This window comes from Hyaena hyaena, unplaced genomic scaffold (genome assembly GCF_003009895.1).
Source record: "Hyaena hyaena isolate Hyena2069 unplaced genomic scaffold, ASM300989v1 scaffold_441, whole genome shotgun sequence".
Lineage (NCBI taxonomy): Eukaryota > Metazoa > Chordata > Mammalia > Carnivora > Hyaenidae > Hyaena > Hyaena hyaena.
In genome coordinates, this window is record NW_024081074.1 from 914,749 (window position 1) to 933,752 (window position 19,004).

At 42.1% G+C, this 19,004-nt stretch overlaps 1 protein-coding gene across 9 annotated transcripts in view; it reads right to left on the reverse strand.

Annotated features, from left to right (window-relative positions):
• Positions 1-19,004, reverse strand: part of SAP130 (Sin3A associated protein 130) — a 77,959-nt gene that overhangs the window by 29,839 nt on the left and 29,116 nt on the right. For 7 of the 9 annotated variants that reach the window (XM_039253209.1, XM_039253210.1, XM_039253206.1 and 4 more), the window contains 5 exons: positions 18,839-18,943; positions 13,685-13,826; positions 10,786-10,907; positions 5,229-5,531; positions 4,105-4,282 (listed from right to left, as the gene is read on the reverse strand). In XM_039253209.1, coding sequence (XP_039109140.1) covers positions 4,105-4,282; positions 5,229-5,531; positions 10,786-10,907; positions 13,685-13,826; positions 18,839-18,943 — 850 coding nt within the window. The remainder of the gene's footprint in view (positions 1-4,104; positions 4,283-5,228; positions 5,532-10,785; positions 10,908-13,684; positions 13,827-18,838; positions 18,944-19,004) is intronic. The other 2 variants (XM_039253211.1, XM_039253208.1) reach the window with 1 other exon arrangement.

Below are 19,004 nucleotides of genomic sequence, written 5' to 3' on the forward strand. Positions count from 1 at the left end.
CCCCCCCCCCCCCCCACGCGTGGAGGGCATGCAGGGACCTAGCAGAGTTGCACATAAGCACAGCTGACCACCCAGCCAATCCCCTCCTAGGTACATAACCAATGCACTTACCTATGTATCCACAGTCATGCACAACAATGTTCAAGATTACGTTATGGCCCCAAACTGGAAACAACCCAAATCTCCACGGATAAACTATGGTACTGTTATACACTGGCATTTCATACAGCAATAAAAAAGATTACAATCACAAACAATAATGTGGATGAACTACACTAAACAAAGGGAAGGAAGATGGACTTGTACAAAAACATGTAAAATGATTCAACACAAGTTCCAAAAGAGGCAAAGCAAATCAACAAGGTCAAAAGATAAACTGCTGAGTCACCTTTGGGAAAAAGTATTGGTAATATTCTGTTTCTTGCCTGGATACTGGTTGTTTGTTGTGTTTACTCAGTGCTACGTTACCCCATACATGCGTTATCTGTGCAGTTTTCTATACTTTAGTGAGAACATGGAGAAAGAAACTGGAAGAAAAAATGGAGTTAGCAGATTCCTTTATGTTCTTTGCAAATAGTAGCAAAAAACCCCCATAAAAGTGTATTTTTGCTTTCTCTGTGAAGGAAACACCAGCGAGAAAGCACTGATAAAGCAGGCAAGAGGGAGAAGAGCTACAGCACTGTTCTCAGCAGGCTGGAAAGGTGAAGGTCAGCAGTTCTGGAGTGAAGGGCTGAGAGTCCATCCATAGTAACAGATGAGATGAGTAGACAGGAGATAGAAAGCTAGAGTTTATCAAGTTCTCTTCTGGGTGTTTTCATTTTTATCAAACAAGTAAGGATCAAGTTCATTAGCTGGTGTGAACATGAGAGAGGAGGTGTGGGAGTTCTGAGAGGAACAGGGAACAACTTTCCAGGAGTGTGGTAAAGACAGCACTCTGTGCTGGTCTCCTGTGAGATCCTAGTGGAGCTCAAGAAGGCCGGTCAACATGGTTCTTGCCCCACCACAATCTGCCGCACAAATTCAGTAGAAAGTTGGATTTGACTCTGGTTTTGACAAAGTGAAGAGGGGGGCAAGGAAGGAGGGGCCGTATGCAAGGAAGTGATCGCAGTGGACCCCAGAAGCTGAGTCAAGGAGAGGAGAGAAAGGTCATGAAAGGTGGAAGGCTCCTTGCTGGGTAGTGCTCACCACTGCTGCTGAGGTGTGGGACACCGGAGGATAGAAAAAAATGTCAAGGAAGGCTTGCACTTGTGGGTGGGTGTGGATGGATGGGCGAGGGAAGGGAGGCATTCAAGCAACTGGGAACCAGAAAGCTGGGAAATCATGTCCCACAGAATGATGGCCAGATGTTAGGTAACTTCTGAAGGACATAGAATCACACCCCCAAATCAAACCGGAATCTGATCAAGCCTCTCGAGCTGCCCTGACCAACGAGGCAGCCCCTGGCCATATGGGGCTACTAAGTACTTGAATGGTGGGCAAGTGTAACCAGGAGCAAAATTTGTTAACGGTATTTCATTTACATAATTTAAATGAATTTAAAACTGATATTTGACTCAGTTATTAGAAAACTTTTCAGTGTGCCTGGAATGACTTGGCTACTTTTCAAGTGCATATTTTATGAAATCTGAATACAAACCGAGTGTTTTCCAAGAGGAATGGCCTGAAAGTTGGCAGTGAGGCACCAAGTGGGCCTGGAGCCCAGCACCAGGTCCAGGGACAGGAGGATGGGAGGAAAGACAGCCACTGCTTGGGGAAAGTCAGGAGTCCAGATGCTGAGGAAGCATCAGGTGCCATTTAAAAAAGGCAGGCACACTCAAAGAGGAAGGAATGCTGATGACAACACCCTCAACTGCGGGGCACGGCACAAAGGTCACAGGGAGGCGGCCATGTGGAAGAGAAGGGGCCAGCTCTTTTTGTCTCCAGGGTTGTGAAATTTCAGGAAGTGTATCTCAGTACCGGTTTATTTACACACACTGCATCTACCTGTGCTGGGCACGTTGTGGTTTTCTCAATCAGGAAACTCATGCCCTTCAGTTTGGAAATCTTCTATGAGCTGTTTTTAAGTGATCTTCCTCCTTTTCTCTGATCTCTAACTGAAACAGCATTACTTGGAGGTGGGATCTCCTGAGCTGGTTTTTGATTTTGTCTTTCCTCTTCTATGTTCTATCTTATTTTTCAATCTACTTCTGAGAGATTTCCTCAACTGTATTTTTTCAAAGTTTTTTTTTTTTTTTTTAAAGTTTATTTTGAGAGAGAGAACAGGGGAAGGGGAGGGCAGAGAGAGAGGGAGGGACAGAATTCCAAGCAGGCTCTGCATGTCAGCAGAGCTGGACGCAGGGCTCAAACTCACAAACCATGAATGAGATCACAGCCTGAGCCGAAGTCAGATGCTTAAGTGACTGAACCACCCAGGTGCCCCTCTATTTTTTTTTCAATGCAAGGCTTGAACTCACAACCCTGAGATCAAGACCTGAACTGAGATCAAGCCAGACCCTTAACCGACTGAGCCACCCAGGAGCCTCTACTCAATTATATTTTTCAACCCCTCTGAGTCTGATTTTTGCTCTTGCAGTTTAAATTTCAGGACACACTCTTTTGTTCTCCAAATGTTCCTTTTGGACAGCACTGTCTTCCTATAGCACAGATACATTTTTTTTGTCCTTTGAAGAGAGCATTCAGTTTTGGTCTGTACTTGCTGTTACTTTTGGTTGTTGTTCTCCTGGCCTTGCCTCTCTCTGCATGTTCCAAGCTGCATTTTTCAGTATGTCTGTCTAGTGGTTTGTCAGAAGGCCCCTTGGACACCTGCTTGGTTGTGTGTTCATGATTAGGAACGGGGGACTGATGCTGGCTGGAAGCTCTGAGTTCAAGGAAGAACTTGCCTACTTTAAATTTCACTTATAGGGGAATGTGATTCCTGATCTTACGAACCCCCTAGTGCTGGGATCTCTGCAACTTCCCCCTTGGGCTGGACAAGCACAGAAAGAAAGTGCAGTCAACAACTCACTTTTTGTCAACAGCGTTCAGCTGCCGGGTTCCGCCAGCTAAAAGGGAGAAGGGGACTGGTAGGTCTCAGCACTCCGCAAACCTGTTTCTGGTAGAATACTCCTGGCTCCACTCAGTGAACCACCTGCAGATTTAACCCTCCAGGTGCGTGCTGAGGTTGGGAGGGGCAGTGAACTCCAAAGTGTGGGTAAGGCTCTGACCCTCTTAATCACATTTCAACTCAGCTTCTCCTATTCAACCCAGCCTTCTATTCTCTCCTCATCCTTATGTGCTTATGACTTTTTAGAAAGTCTGTTTGCTAAAAGTCCTATAGGGTTTTGTGGGGATAAGAAATTCAGAAGTACGTATATTCAATTTGCCATGTTAAGTACAAGCTTTGCCCTGCATTTTCATTGATAAGGCTCCTTTGCCACAGACTGACTTACCCTTAAAAAAGACTCTGGTCCAGGCAAAGCCCTGCATGACTGGAGACCCTGTCTGGACCTAGTAGCTTATGTTCCCACTATGCTTGAACCCTTATAATCTTCTATTGACACACATCAGCCCAGTGCAGCCACACAGGAGCACTGCTCTGGGAAGTGTGACCGCCCGTCTCCCGCCTCCCAAGTTTTCAAGCTCCGTTTCAGAGCACAACACACACCTTCCTGTCCATCACCTACCAACTCGGTTCTAAGGCAACACAGTCCACTTCTGCCACTGAAGAGGCTTCTTACCTAATAGCTGGGAAACTGCTTGCCCTGAATAACAATTCATACTGGCTGAGGAGGAAAACACATACACAGTACACACTGATGTGCCTACCTGGACAAGTCTAGGGAGTCCAGGATTAAACTCCACAAAACAGACAGAACTCCTAAAGGAGTATGCAATGGCTGCTGATAAACTGGCCCACACAGACTCATGGATTCTCCCTGGCCTACAGTCTGAGCTTGGCAAAGCTCTACTGAACAAGCCTGTGGGGAGGCTACTTTAAAACAGATTAAAAAAACTCAAAGAAGAGGAGAGATTTAGAGTTTGCTACCAGCATCACAGAGAGCCTAATGTTTCTACTAATTATACCCAGAACTAGAGGTGTCGTGTAGCACTACTGGGTCCACCTACCCATCCGTGGCGGGCTTCTTCCGGAGGATACTTGGCCGGGGGGACGAGCCCTGGGCCGGAGCGTTGGTGCTGGCGCTCTGGCTGTGGGTCTGCACCACAGTAGTTGCTGCTGGAGCGGCGCTGAACGGACTGCTAATAGGGTTGGCTACGATCGTGGCTCCATCCGCCAGAACCACTGCTGGAGGGCAGGGAGGGCGCAGGAGAGAACGAAGAAAGGGGGAAAATAAACATTACCAACATGTCACATAAGACGAAAACAATCAGGCCACCAGAATTAGAGTACCCGTGTCATTACTGTCCGATTTCAAGAAGGTAAGGTTTAGAGCATAAGCATTCATCTGCCTAAAAGCAGATGGCAAAGTGGGAGGTTACTAAGTCTATTGATGCTCAATTAGTAACCACTTCTCTTTGCTTCGGAATCAGAATTACTAATAAATCAGATAAAATACATAAAAAGTACCTAGTCAAGTTCAAAAAACAGTCTCCTACAGTTCTTGTGAAATACCATCACCTCTCAATCCCTAAAAATGATACCGACATTCCAGTCTGCCTTAATTTTACAGCTCTGCACACAACTCTGAAGAGCGAGCTGAATGAGAACACTGTAGTAAGGTGAACTGGTTCTCTTAACTTTACCGACTGCTTCCTACCAAGTGCAAGTGCATATTAGCCTGTTTACTTACATAATTTCTAATGTTTACAATGACCCTGACAGATAAGTTCTAGGCAACTCATGTTATAAGGAGGAAACTGAGGCAAAGAAAAATTACTTGAGGCCACCAAGCCAGCAAGCGGCAAAACCGGGATTTTAAACAATTTTTCTTAAAGTTTATTTTTTTTGAGAGAGAGGAAAAGAGGGAAGGGGAGAGAAAGAGATCAAGATCAAGATCAAGTGGGGGAGGGGCAAAGGGAGAGAGGGAGACAAAATCTCAACCCGGCTCCACGCTGTCAGCACAGAACCTGACGCAGGACTCGAACTTACAAACTGCGAGATCATGACCTAGGCTGAAACCAAGAGTTGGACGCTTAACCGACTGAGCCATCCAGGCGCCCCAGAACCAGGATTTTAAACCCAGTATATCTCTTTCTTCCACACCAACTTCCCTGCAAAAAACTCAAGTTACCTGAGGTCTTCCCTTCAGGCTGAGGCTGCTGAGTGCCCATTGGTGCAGGCTGGAGTCCCTGTGTGCTGATTGGGGTGGCTGAATGAATTCCCTGTGTGCCCATTGGTGCTGGCTGTATTCCTGGAGTCCCAATGGGGGCTGGCTGTATCCCCTGTGTACTGATAGGTGCTGGCTGGATCCCTTGGAGATGTCGAGCATGGGAAGCATCCACTGTCATCAACTGCATGGGGTTTAGGTGGACCGTGGATGCCACCCCAACGCCAGTCTGGGCTGTGATGGCAGAGTTTGGAGCCTGAGCAGAAACTGCAGATGAGATAGAAAGTGACTATAAGAATGTTAGCTCTGATTAGACATAGTCCACATAAAGAGAAAAACAATGAAATGAAAACAGAATTTTCCACTGTAAAAGTTCTAAATCCTCAGGTTTTTTTTGAAGTCTATTTATTTATTTTGAGAGAGCAAGAGCAAATGATAGAGGGCCAGACAGAGGGAGAGAATCCCAAGCAGGCTTTGTGCTGTCGGTACAAGAGACCATTAGGGGGCATGATCCCACAAATCCTGAGATCATGACCTAAGCCTAAATCAAGAGTCAGATGCTTAACTGACTGAGCCATTCAGACCCTCCTAATTTTTTTTTTAGCACTATATAAAGCTCTACATATGAGTTTTCCCCCTGATTTCCTATCAATATGAATTGATATGCTCTTGCTGCGGATTACTACTAGAAATAGCATTAAATCCATTAAATTCCAAATGTGAGCCAGGGAACTATGCTAAATAATTAAAATAAACCTTACGAAATACACCGGTAGCTCCCAGGGTCAAGAATCTTTGCTTTAATTGACAGAACCACCATCAGAGGCATTTCTGATATACAGTAGTTATCAATTTTAAAGTCCATATATCCACTGAAGAGAGAAAACAAGCAAGTTTCATTTTTTTCTATCATGTAAAATAAAAACAAACTCAATAACATAAAAATGAAAACAACAGCATTCCTAAGAAGCCACAAAGAGGGGATTTTTCACTTTTTATGGAAAGAAAAAGAGAAAAGATGTTTCTTCTATGGGGCGCCTGGGTGGTTCATTGTTGAGATCCGACTCTTGATTTTGGCTCAGGTCATGATCTCATGGTTCATGAGTTCAAGCCCCACACTGGACAGCACAGAGCCTGCTTGGGATTCTCTCTCTCCCTCTCTCTGCCCCTCCCTTCCATGCACCGCACGCATGTGCCCACTCTCTCTCAAAATAAATAAACATTAAAAAAAGATGTTTCTTCTCAGTCATCAAAACAATCCAGAAAAAAATACATGTACCCTGTGTTCACTGAAACATTATTTACAATAGCCAAGATACAGAAACAACCCTAAGGGTCCACTGACAGATAACTGGGTAAAGAAAATATGATACCTGTATCTACACACACACACACACGCACATGAGTACTATTTAGCCTTAAAAAGGAATGAAATCTTGCCATCTGCAACAACATGGGTGGACCCTGAGGGTATTAAGCTAAGTGAAGTAAGGCAGACAAAAACAGAAAAAAAAACTTATGATGTCATTTATACGTGCAGTCTAAAAACAAACTAAACCAAGTTCAGAGATACGAAGAACAGAGGGGGGTGGTTGCCATAGGCAGGGGATGTGGGGTTGGAGATATGCGTGAAGGAAACTAAGGCACAAACATCCAGTTAGAAAATAAGTAAGTCACAGGGATGTAATGTACAGCATGGTAACTATAGCCAATACTATGCTGTACGTTTGAGAGTTATAGATGTTTAAGCTCTCCTCACAAGAAACAATTTGTAATTATATGAGGTGATGGATGTTAACTAGGCTTATTATGTTGATCATTTCATAACATACACAAATATCAAGTCATCTCACTGCACACCTGAAACGAAAATGTCATGTCAATTACACACCCATTATAAAAAAGGAAAATGTAATTTAATTTCTATAAACCACAGAGTTGTTAAAAAGAGGTAAATTATTATTATGAATAGGAAAAATCACAGCAAAATGTTAGTACATGTAAATTTATAATCATTGCTAGACTGCAATTTTTCCCTTGGTAAAAAAGAAAGAAAGAAGAAAAAAGAGAATCAACACCCATGAAATTATCAGTTTCTTCCTGAGAAGTGAGTGGACCTTTGCTGTTTCTGTTCAGTAACAGCTGTGGTCTGTTGCCTGAACATGCCATCCGGGCACCACCCTTTCAAGGTGCAATCCCATTCCACTCTTCACTTCTGCCCACACCAAACCACTCTATTTCGAGTGCATATCCTGTGCTAATACTCCGTTCACAGACAGAAAAGTGCTTTCCTGCGGTCCCATCACGGCTCTGTGCTATCCATTCTGAGAGAGGCTTTCCAAATGTCACTTCCTTTAGAAGTCACTCCTGACCTCCAAGCCCACCCTCTCAAAGTAGAAATAACCTCTCTTAGCTCAGAAGCAGCCTGGCTTTGCTTAAGCCTTTTTTGCTGGGACTTAGCACATTCTCTCCAATAATAGTTCTTCATGTCTTATCTCCCTACTAGGCTCTAAGCTTGTTCAAAGTAAGGTTTATTTAAGAGTGAACTTAGAAAACAGAGCCAGAATAGGATCTTACATACAATAATAGGGTTCAATAAATATTTGTGAAATTAACAAATGCATGAATGAATAAATGAATGAAACGGAAAACATCTCTTAAACAAGGGAAATTTCGGGAACAATTTGTGAGAGATCAATTACTTACAAAGTACACAGTAATCTCATATTTGGCAAGATCAGAGCCTATTTTATATAAATTTTCCAGTCCTCTTCCTGATTTGAAAACATCTGCTTTAAAATCACTTAAAATGAGGGGGCACCTGGGTGGCTCAGTCGGTTTGAGCATCAGACACCTGAGTTTGGCTCAGGTCATGATCCCAGGGTCATGGGATCGAGTCTCATGTGTGCTGCACACTGAACACAGAGCCTGGTTAAGATTCTCTCTCCCTTTCCCTCTGCCCCTCTCCCCTGCTCACATGTGCGTGCTTGCACGCACACACACACGCGTGCGCACACACACACACACACACACACACGGTCTCTCTGTCTATAAATAAATAAAATCATTTAAAACAAGCCAGTTGAAAACAGGACATTAGGTAAGCTGGTTAATAAATCATTCCTTCAGCTGTGTCCATGCATGCAAAGATCCACATGTCTGAGAAATAATATATTACCCCTATCTGCACAGACAATGACAGTATTGATACTGAAAGAAAGGAAGTGCTGTTGACTGGACTATTCACTTTTCTGTGTTTGTATCCATCAGGACCACTGCAGTGGTGAGAGAAGACACTTGGAAAAATAATAATGTAGAGAAACAGATGGCAGGCAGGATCCCCAATACTTTTGACGGTCCTCTTCTGATGGATGTTTACAAATACACGTTTATATAAAATGACAGTGTCTGCATAGCTGGTTCTAGCTCACGAGGGACTCTGCATGTCCTTTTCAGCTGAAGGGCATTCAGAGAAATACATATTGGCCTTGAGTTATCTTCTCCAGAAAGGCGACAGGACTGCACTGTTACAGAAATACCAATTGGCTGTGGTAGATGAAACTTGAAGCAGTGCTGTTACTGATGGAGACTTAAGGATTCTCAGCATTAAATGTAACGCGTGCGCGCGCGCCACACACACACACACACACACACACGTGACGTTTACTTAACTGTCAGCATGATTCTACCATACTTTTTGCATCCCCCCTTTTTTTTTTTTAAACATTTATTTAGTTTTGAGAGACAGAGAGATAGAGCATGAATGGGGGAGGGGCAGAGAGAGAGAGGGAGACACAGAATCTGAAGCAGGCTCCAGGTTCTGAGCTGTCAGCACAGAGCTAGATGAGGGGCTCGAATCCACAAACTGTGAGATCATGACCTGAGCCCAAGTCAGATGCTTAACTGACTGAGACACCCAGGCGCCCCCTGAATCCTACTTTTAAATTCAGTTAAACATGGTTTATTCTTTATAGGATTGTTAATGAAGGAAAGTTATGTTTCCTTTAAACAGATGTTATTACTCTCCCTCCCTCTCTCCTCCCCTCCCTTGCTCTGTTCTCTCTCAAAGTAAACATTAAAAAAGAGATGTTACTACTTTGATGTACAGCAAAATAGGACAGAAAACTCAGAACAATTCATCAGCTACTTCTGCACATTAAAATAGGCCTTGGGGAAAGTTTTGTGGGGGGGAAAAACAATAAAAAACCCAAAGCAGAGACTGAGGAACCTGTTTTCAAAGCTATTTAAATTAATCCTGAGAATCTGAAAGTTTTAGACTCATGTTGTCCAATGGAAATATAAGTCCATTACAACTGTAAACTTTTCAGTAGCTACATTAATAAAGTAAAAAGCAGGCCAAATTAATTTTAATGACATATTTGTTTAAACCAATACACCCTAAATATTACACTTTCAAAATATAATCACTATAAAATTATTAGTAAGCTATCTTACATTCTCTTTTCCATACTATGTTTTCAAAATTCAAGGTATGTTTCACTATTTAAAAATTTTTTTTAATTAAAAAAATTTTGTTTTAGAGAGAGAGAGAGGGAGAACATGTGAGAGGAGTAGAGGGGTAGGTGGGCATAGGGAGACAGTCTTAAGCAGGCTCCACACTCAGCACAGAGCCCAACGTGAGGCTCGATCCCATGACCCCAGGGATTATGACCTGAGCCAAAATCAAGAGCCAGAAGCTGAACTGACTGAGCCATCCAGGTGCCCCAGGGTATGTTTTACTCTTAAACCACATCTCAAATCAGATATTGACTTCAATTTTTATCAATTAAGTTTTTATCAACAATATTTCACTTGTATTTTATAATATATAAAATACAATATAATCTACAGTTTTGAAACAGTAGTTTCATTACCACCAAGTTGTTCCAAACATATTCAAAATTTCTCTAATTTTCACTAAGTAAAACAACAAAAAAATCATGTTTCATCTGCACTGGGTCCCCACTCAATGCTCACGGCTCCATGTGGCCCTGGCTGCAATCCTGGAGTGCACAATAGAAAGGCAACACCCACAGTCTGGCTCTCTTATGCTTAAAGCAAGCTGAGGGTCTCACAGGAAAGGACAACACAAACCCTGAGGACTGAGTATTACTTTTTCCGGATTAGCAAAAAGAACACTATTTGCAATGAGGATTGTGAGTGTTGAGTATAACTGGACTAGTATTAAAAATCAACAGATACCCCACAAAACAATTGAAGCTCCATATAAGTACAGTATTTCCCATTTTAACTATACTTCCATTTTAAGATATAACAAATTGTTAACATAATTATCCTCAAGGTGGGATAAAGTCATGCAAATATACTAATAAATAGCAACCTTTTTACAGATCACACAGATGTAATAAAAAACCTTGAAGCTTCAGATTATAACCTTATCTGAATCCGAAAAAAGAAGCTGAAGTAATAGAATCCATACTAGAAATACTCACTGATCAACTGTCATCTCATGCTTATAAAACCTGGAAAGTTAAAAGTCCTCTTAACAGCAGGGCTGTACCTGGATACTGTCGGATGGTGGACACAGAGCTGGTGATTGGGGTGTATGTGTGCGCAGCCAGTGGGTATGCAGAAGGTGGGTATGTTGGCAAAAAGTACTGGAACTGAACAGGAACAGACGGTCTATAGACGGAAGACAGATAATATGAGCCAAAATGGATCTATTTTCTTCTTCACTTTCAAATGATCCTATCCCCCAGATCCTGTTCATATCTTTATATGCCACACCAACACTTCCCCAATAGTGTCCCAAAGAAACTGTTAGAGCAAAGGACATACACTTAGAGAGAGGAATACTTATAAAACCAAATGGGTACTATAAATAACCATTATTAATAAACATAAAAATACACAGAGCAATAATTACCAAAACCAACTCAAAAAAAAAAAAATACCCCTCAATAATCAAAGGTTTGCTCAGCTCAGTTCCACTTGGAAGACTCTTAAATTCAGACTGTTTTTACTGGAAATCTTATCAAACACACTTAGAACAGATAATCCCAAACTTCTACAGACTGACTCAGAGACTAAAAAAGAAGAAACAAGGCCTAACTTATTTTTTTAGCTTAACGTAGTCTTGATACCAATCCTAGACAGGGAGAATAATAGAACAGATCAACAAATCTCGCTTTCTACATCAATACAAAAATTTCTGAATAAAACTCAACTGAGTTTAAAATAAAATAAAATACATCGTGACCAAGTAAGGTTTATCACAGGAAGAATGACTATCAGAATTTCTACTAATGTTTTATATACTGTTGAAAAATTAAGGACAATCGTTTGAAATATCACAAAAGACACATAAAAAATATGTACTAGAAACTAATATAACACTAAATGTTAACTATAACAGAATTAAAAAAAAAATACTCCCCTTCTAAATTTTAATTGCATTCGATACTTATTCATGATATAAATACCTAAAAAATGGAATAGGAAAAAACTTGGTTCCTCAATCTGAAATCGATAATGAAATTTCATAAGAATTCCCATTCAGGTGAGAAATAAGAATACTTACTATTTCTGCTCTATTCAAGCTCCAGTTAACGAGAAAACAATAGGTATGCGAAATGGAAATGATAAAAATCCCTCAAACACCTACATAGGAAATCCAAGAAAACCTACAAGTTTTAGAACTAACAGGTGTGTTCAGCAAGGCAAATGGACAGAAGACCAACATATTAAAACCTATAAGCATTCCTATATATCATAATCCTCAAACAAGAACATTTAAAAAGGATCCAATTCTGAAATACTTCATACGCACCGTATGTACCAGCTTCTCGCTGGGGAAGGATAGATACAAATATAGAACAGGAGAGGAAATGGGGTTGAACTAGGAGTATCAACATGTACTATAGAGGTTTTACTACATCATATACTTCCTATTTCTGTCTGCTAAAAGGGCCTAGAAAAAAATGACAATCCAGTAGCAATGAACAGAGCTAACACCTAGATCCAGGTTTCTAAATGATGAAAAGGAACCAGATCTCCCTGGGGAAATGGGAGCTGCCAGGGCTCAGACAATATTCCGCAGGAGCTTGGACTATCTTGTTAGAGTGCAAAGCAAGGAAGGGCTAGAATGTATGGGACATGGCAAAGCCCACAGGAACTGGCCTGAAGAAGCTCTCAGAGATAATCTGAGCATCAAAACAAAGGACAGTAATGGATTATAATAGTGAATAAACCAAATCCATGATCCCATGCTGATTTAAAAAAGATACACCACAAAATAAATAAGTGGGTGTAAATAAGAGAATATTTATTTATTTATTTACTTATTTATTTATTATTTATTTTTGAGAGAAACAGACAAGAGCATGAGCACAGGAAAGGCAGAGAGAGAGGGAGACACAGAATCTGAATCAGGCTCCAGGTTCTGAGCTGTCAGCACAGAGCCTGATGCGGGGCTCAAACTCACGAACAATGAGATCATGCCCTGAGCCAAAGTAAAAGGCCCAACCAACTGAGCCAACCCAGGCTCCCCAAGAGAATATTTATTTACTTAAGAATGCCAAGTGATAAATGTGGAAGAAATGATCATTAGAAAAAGGCACTATTTTGCAACCATCATAAACTGCAAGCAGCAACTGATTCAGCCAAGAATCAATTAGATGCTAATACCACTGAGACAAAGTTTATTGAGGAACAAGATATTTACAGTCTCCAAGTATTTCTACACGGATCAGTGGTTTACAAAGAAGAAAAATATACCTTTATGGAAAAATCTGGCAAACCCCACCTTCATTATGTAATTAGCGTTGCCATGGCTAATAATGAGACAGAAGGGTGCATGAGCTCTCTGATGTAACAGTGAGAAGAATGCATCACCTATGTGGTATTTGCTCCAAAAATGCATAACCTGAATCTAACGACAAGGAAATAATCCAACAAGCTCAAACTGAAGAATGTTCTACAAAGACAACTGGCCTGTCTATATTCCTTTTTTTTCCACCAAAGGAATGTAAATGTATATTTATTAGGCCTGTCTATATTCTTAAAAAATCTCACTGAAAGAGAATGGAAGACTCAAGAATCATTTTGGGTTATTGTACTGTGGTTTTGAGAAGGTCTCTGTTGGGGGTGAAAAGGGAAGTACCTAGGGATGAAGGGTCATGATGCTGCACTCCATACCGTCAGACTGGCTCAAAATAAAGCAAACACAGATACATACCAACCAGAAAAAGCAGATTCTAGCAGAATATCCATCAAAAGGTGAATAGCTCAATAAACACAGCACATTTTCATAAGAGGAAGAAAAATTATACAACATATTCTTTTCAGGGGCAAATCTGAAAGTAAGTGTATATATGCTATCTTGTGGCACATTCTGTTACTGAAAAATGAAAACAACTAAGGACACAATGGGGCAGTGTAACTGGCACATTCCCTCCTACCTATTGTCACTTCGGGTTTCCATGGCCACAGGATTTGGAGAGGCCCGATGACCTGAAATAGGAATCAGGCTGCTCCTCTCCGCAGGGTAATCAGGCTGGATCCGAGGAGAAGTGTGTGTGATCTGCTGAGGCACCACCTTAGCTACAAATGCAAAATCCAATCACATTACCTCTCATATGCTTTTACTGGCATGCCAAAACATTCTTGGCCAGCAACAATCTTAAGAATGCAAACAGTAATAAGAGGCCTGGCTTTTTAGTTTAATCGTAATAAAAAAAAAAAAAAAGAGTACTTAAGTTTTCAACTGAATTATTTCAATCCAATACTCCACTGATACATTCATACATTTATTTGTCAAACCTGGCTCAACATTACTACTTTTAACAAAAATACTAGCAATCAGGCCCTTTCCCCAGACCTGGCTTCTTGGAGACCTTTTTTTCAAAAGGAGAAAAAATTTTAATTAAAAAAAAAAAATCAAAATTTTGAATACAGACATGGCAAAGATCTTAGCTTCTATTCCAGGGTCCACAGCTAATCAGGAATAGGGAGCTAATGAGTAGTGAGTCAATCATTCTAATTTCCAAGTCTTTAGTTTCCTCCTATATGAGGAGGCCTTCTCTAGAGAATCACTTTATTTCTAAAGTTTATTTGAGAGAAAGGATGAGTGGGGGAGGGGCAGAGAGAGAGAGGGAGGGGGCAGAGAGAGAAACAGGGAGAGGGGAGGGAGAGAGAGAGGGAGGAGGGAGGGAGAAAGAGAGGAAGGAGGGAGGGAGGGAGGGGGAGGGGGAGAGAGTGAGAATCCCAAGTAGGCTCTGCACTAACAGCATAGAGCCTGATGTGGGGCTCAAACTCACAAACTGTAGGTCATGACCGGAGCCGAAACCAAGAGTCAGATGGTCAACTGACTGAACCACCCAGGTGCCCCAATAATCACTTTATTTCTTAGGTCGTCTGAACGTCCTGTGATTTTACACAATGCTTTCTTTTCTGAAAGAAATGCAGAATGCTCTTTTTTGAGAAAGAGTGTGAGAGAGACCAGGGGAGGGGCAGAAAGAGAGGGAGAGACAGAATCCTAAGCAGGCTCCGTGCTGTCAGTATAGAGTCTGACTCGGGGCTCAAACTCCCAAACCATGAGATCATGACCTGAGCCAAGATTAAGAGTCAGACACTTAGTCGACTGAACTGCCCATGTGCCCCTACATAATGCTTTACAGCAAAAATCAAAATGACTATACAGAGTTTTCAAACCTAATGTGAGCTCAAAGTTTGCTCTCCTCTAGCATTTGCAATCAAGTTTCGTTTAGAAGGTACAGCTGAACTGGGCCCTACTTTAGTGTTCTTACAAAACTGTCCCTTTGTGTGAGGGAATTTGGAAAGGAGAGCTGCAACCTACATTAGAGAAATACAAGGACAGCTACCCTCTATGCACCTGAGTTACAGCAGGGACAGGCACATCAACACCGGTGACTAGGACGATGCCACCACATCATCCAAAGTGCAGTGCACTGAATGCCTGTGGTAAGCAGCACAAACCCCAGGATCCACCCCACCCCCCACCCCCCCGCCATTTCCCAAGGGAGGCAGCTGGAGACATTTCTGCTGGATGATAGCTGGGACACCCAATTCAACCACTGATGATGGCATCTAATGGCTAATGAAGAGAGGAGCTGGCATGACACATTTTCCACAGGTGGCAAATAAAGGGGAGCAGACGGGGAAGCAACTAAACCTTGTTTTTACACTGTGCACATACAAGATAGAGAAAAGAATGCTTCCAATAGGAATGCAGTTGTAATTGGGCAGAGCAGCTAACCATGGGTTGGGAAACCATACACGCACCCATGAATTTATAGCTCCACCTTTTTTTTCTAATTAAAAAAGCTACAGGGGCGCCTGGGAGGCTCACTTGGTTAGGGTCCGACTTCGGCTCAGGTCATGATCTCACGGTTCGTGAGTTTGAGCCCTCCACTGGACTCTGTGCTGACAGCTCAGAGCCTGGAGCCTGTTTCAGATTCTGTGTTTCCCTCTCTCCGCCCCTCACCCACTTATGCTCTGTCTCTCTCTCTCTCAAAAATAAACATTTAAATAAATTTTTAAAAAGCCACATTTCTCAGTTATCCAAGAAAACCCAAAAAACACCCAAACACTTCAGGAAAAACATAATGCAAAAATCATAAGTTGAACATAATGCCACCTCCAAAGAGAATCCCTGTTTTCTGAATCCTGTGACCATCTGATTCTGCTTTTTATAATTCCAACACCTCTGTCACATGTGGGCCAGAGCATGGAGAAAATAAAGACAGTATTCTACTGGAAACAAATATTCTTTAAAGGCAAAGACTATGCTCATGGTTAATCAGCTTTTCCCCGTGACTCAACACATTTCTATTAGTAAAAGTGGTTGAATTAAATATTTAATCTCACCTGGAGAAAGTCAAGTGTCACTTGGAAAAAGCTGCTTAAGTGATTTTAACATATCCCCTAAAATCCTAATTGAAAATCAATGCTCTAGGGTTAGTTATCAGGTTTCCTTTCTCAACCAAGGTACCTTTGCACAGGGATCACATAGTGATGTAACAGAAAAGTACTTGGCTTACTATAAAACAGGAAAAGAAAACCAGAACATGAGCCTAATGGGACTTAGATGAAATCAATCACATTAAATAGCAGATGTTAAATCTGGAGCCTACTGTCAAATGATACTCTCATCTAGAATTTAGCAAATGGCTAAAAATCAAAGATAAAACAGCTGGGAGATGTAGAATACTACACTGTAACTTAAGACAGGTAAAAAGTTGATACTTTTAGCCAAATGAATGCATGTATTTCTGTCTCCCGGAACTCTGAGTGAGTTTTCTTCCAGTGTGACCTCTTAGGAAGATACAGTGACATTAATAGGAACTAATTTCTAAGTAACTCTTTACAGAGAGGACTCAACACGGAACCAGAGAGCCCTTATAGGGCACACTGCCCTCTCTTTACTGGTCTAACTTTCTTCATGGCTATAGATACACTAGTGAGGTTCTCGACTATAAAAATGGTAAGAGTAAGCCTGGCTCATTGTTACAGCGCTGAGGAGATACAACCAGAAAAGGTGTGAGGTGACAATATGGAACAAGCAACGATTTTTTTCAACAAAAGTGTGTCAACGCTAAAGTCATACAAACACACAGACCCCTCCGAACTTCTTTTCAAACCAGGGAATTAAATTCAGAGGTGAAGGAAAGAGGCGTGGTCTCTCCGATGCCAAGATGCAGTGAGCATAATGTGAGAAAGAGCCAGCAGAAGTGTTCTCACCACTAAAAAGCCTGCCGTGGGACTCACACCACATTAAGGACTGGCGTGGCCAAATTATCTAAGGGAAGGGGAAGGGCTTCCTGGGTCCCACCATCATTTCAGAAAAGCGTCCTCCAAGTTTTCCCAGAGGGATGTGAAGCTGTCTAACATGGGAAGGATGAAAGGAAGGAAGCAGAGAGGGAAGGAACACCCCCGCACTAGAATGTAGCTGGTTGGGAAGCCATACTTCTGTGTCTGTGCCCCAGACTTCTGCTGGTTAAGTACATCAGTGTGTCATCTTACAGAAAGCACTCTTCCAAGAGTCTACGAAAAATATGGCAGCTGTCCCATGTCTCTGGGAATAAACAACAAAATGACATGCTTATCATCATACAACCTAATCAAAGCCAACCCTGGAAAACAAACCTGGGGCTTGCGAATAAAGAGAGCAGCGCTCTGCCTCAGAGGTCAGTCCCACTGTGGAAGCTGTGACGGTGAGACATCAGCCCCGAGGACAGGTGCTGGCACCTGTAGGGAAATCCTGCCAGATGCCTGCTCTGTATGGCCCACGGGCCGTACAGGGATTCACACTTCGTCACGGTGGGTGAGGGGAGAATCAAAAGAAGAACATTACATGACACATGAAATTTATATGAAATCCAAATTTCTGTGTCTGTAAAAAGACTGAACTGTAGTCTTGCTCATTTGTTTACGTATTATCCACAACTCAGCAGCTGTGACACAGACCTATGAGGCCTACAAAGCCTGAACCATTTATAATCTGGAGCTACAAAGAAAGAGCTCAATCCCTGCTCTTAATGACTACAGTTTGGCTGCCAGAAACTTTTCAAAGATTTTTTCTTCTTAAAAAAAATTGTTTTTAATGTTAATTTATTTTTGAGAGAAAGAGCACAAGCAGGGGAGGGGCAGAGAGAGAGGGAGGCACAGAATTTGAAGCAGGCTCCAGGCTCCAAACTGTCAGCACAGAGCCCAAAGTGGGGCTTGAACCCACCGACCACGACACTGTGACCTGAGCCAAAGTCAGACACTTAACCGACTGAGCCGCCCAGGTGCCCCTCAAATATATTCTTCTTAATATTCAAGGCATATACAAATGTAAAAGGGGAAGAAACAAAGCTGGGAAGAAATTTTAGCATGGTTGTGAAGTACCCTGAGGTAGGGGTAGGACGAGAGCCTAAGGTAATCAACTTGAGGGTTCCCACCCTTCCTGCTGTGCTTCACCCAGAGATTTTTCCTAAACAATCCAGCGAGGTACAAGTTCTCTTCATTCCAGATCCTTGCTTCTTTCTTGTGTTTCCTGTGGACCTTGTCTGTGTCTGTGAAGTTAACTTATTTCTTTTTTTTTTTTTTTTTAAATGTTTTATTTATTTCTAGGAGACAGAGAGAGAGACAGCATGAGCAGGGGAGGGTCAGAGAGAGAGGGAGTCACAGACTGAAACAGGCTCCAGGCTCTGAGCTGGCAGTCAGCACAGAGCCCGACGCGGGGCTCGAACCCACGAACCGCGAGATCATGACCTAAGCGAAAGTCGGACGCTTAACCGACTAAGCCACCCAGGCGCCCCAAGTTAACTTATTTCTTAATAGGTACACACAGAAAAGGTAAAGTCTGGTGAATGAGGAAATCAAAGTGTGTTAAAAGGTTTACTTTAAGCTCTCAAAGATTATTATCCTCTCCCCACCATGCCAAATCTGTATGACAGACACATTTAAAAGTTAAATTCAGCATTGCTTTGAAAATCAACCACATTAAAAAATAAACCAAAACCCTACCAATACTAGCCCTCTATACGAAGACCTGATTAGAGGGGCTGAAAAATCCCTTTCAAGCTCTGTGAAGGCTGCAGGGCACCTACCGACTGGGATGTTTGAGGTGGTCACAGCGGTAGCATGGGACGAATGTGAGGGCATTGTCATGGTAACAATTGTACTCGTGGGAGCTTGTGTGTGTGACACAGAGCCTGAAATTGGAGAAAAAAATATTTTCAGCAATGACCTCTGCACACACACTACAGATTCTCA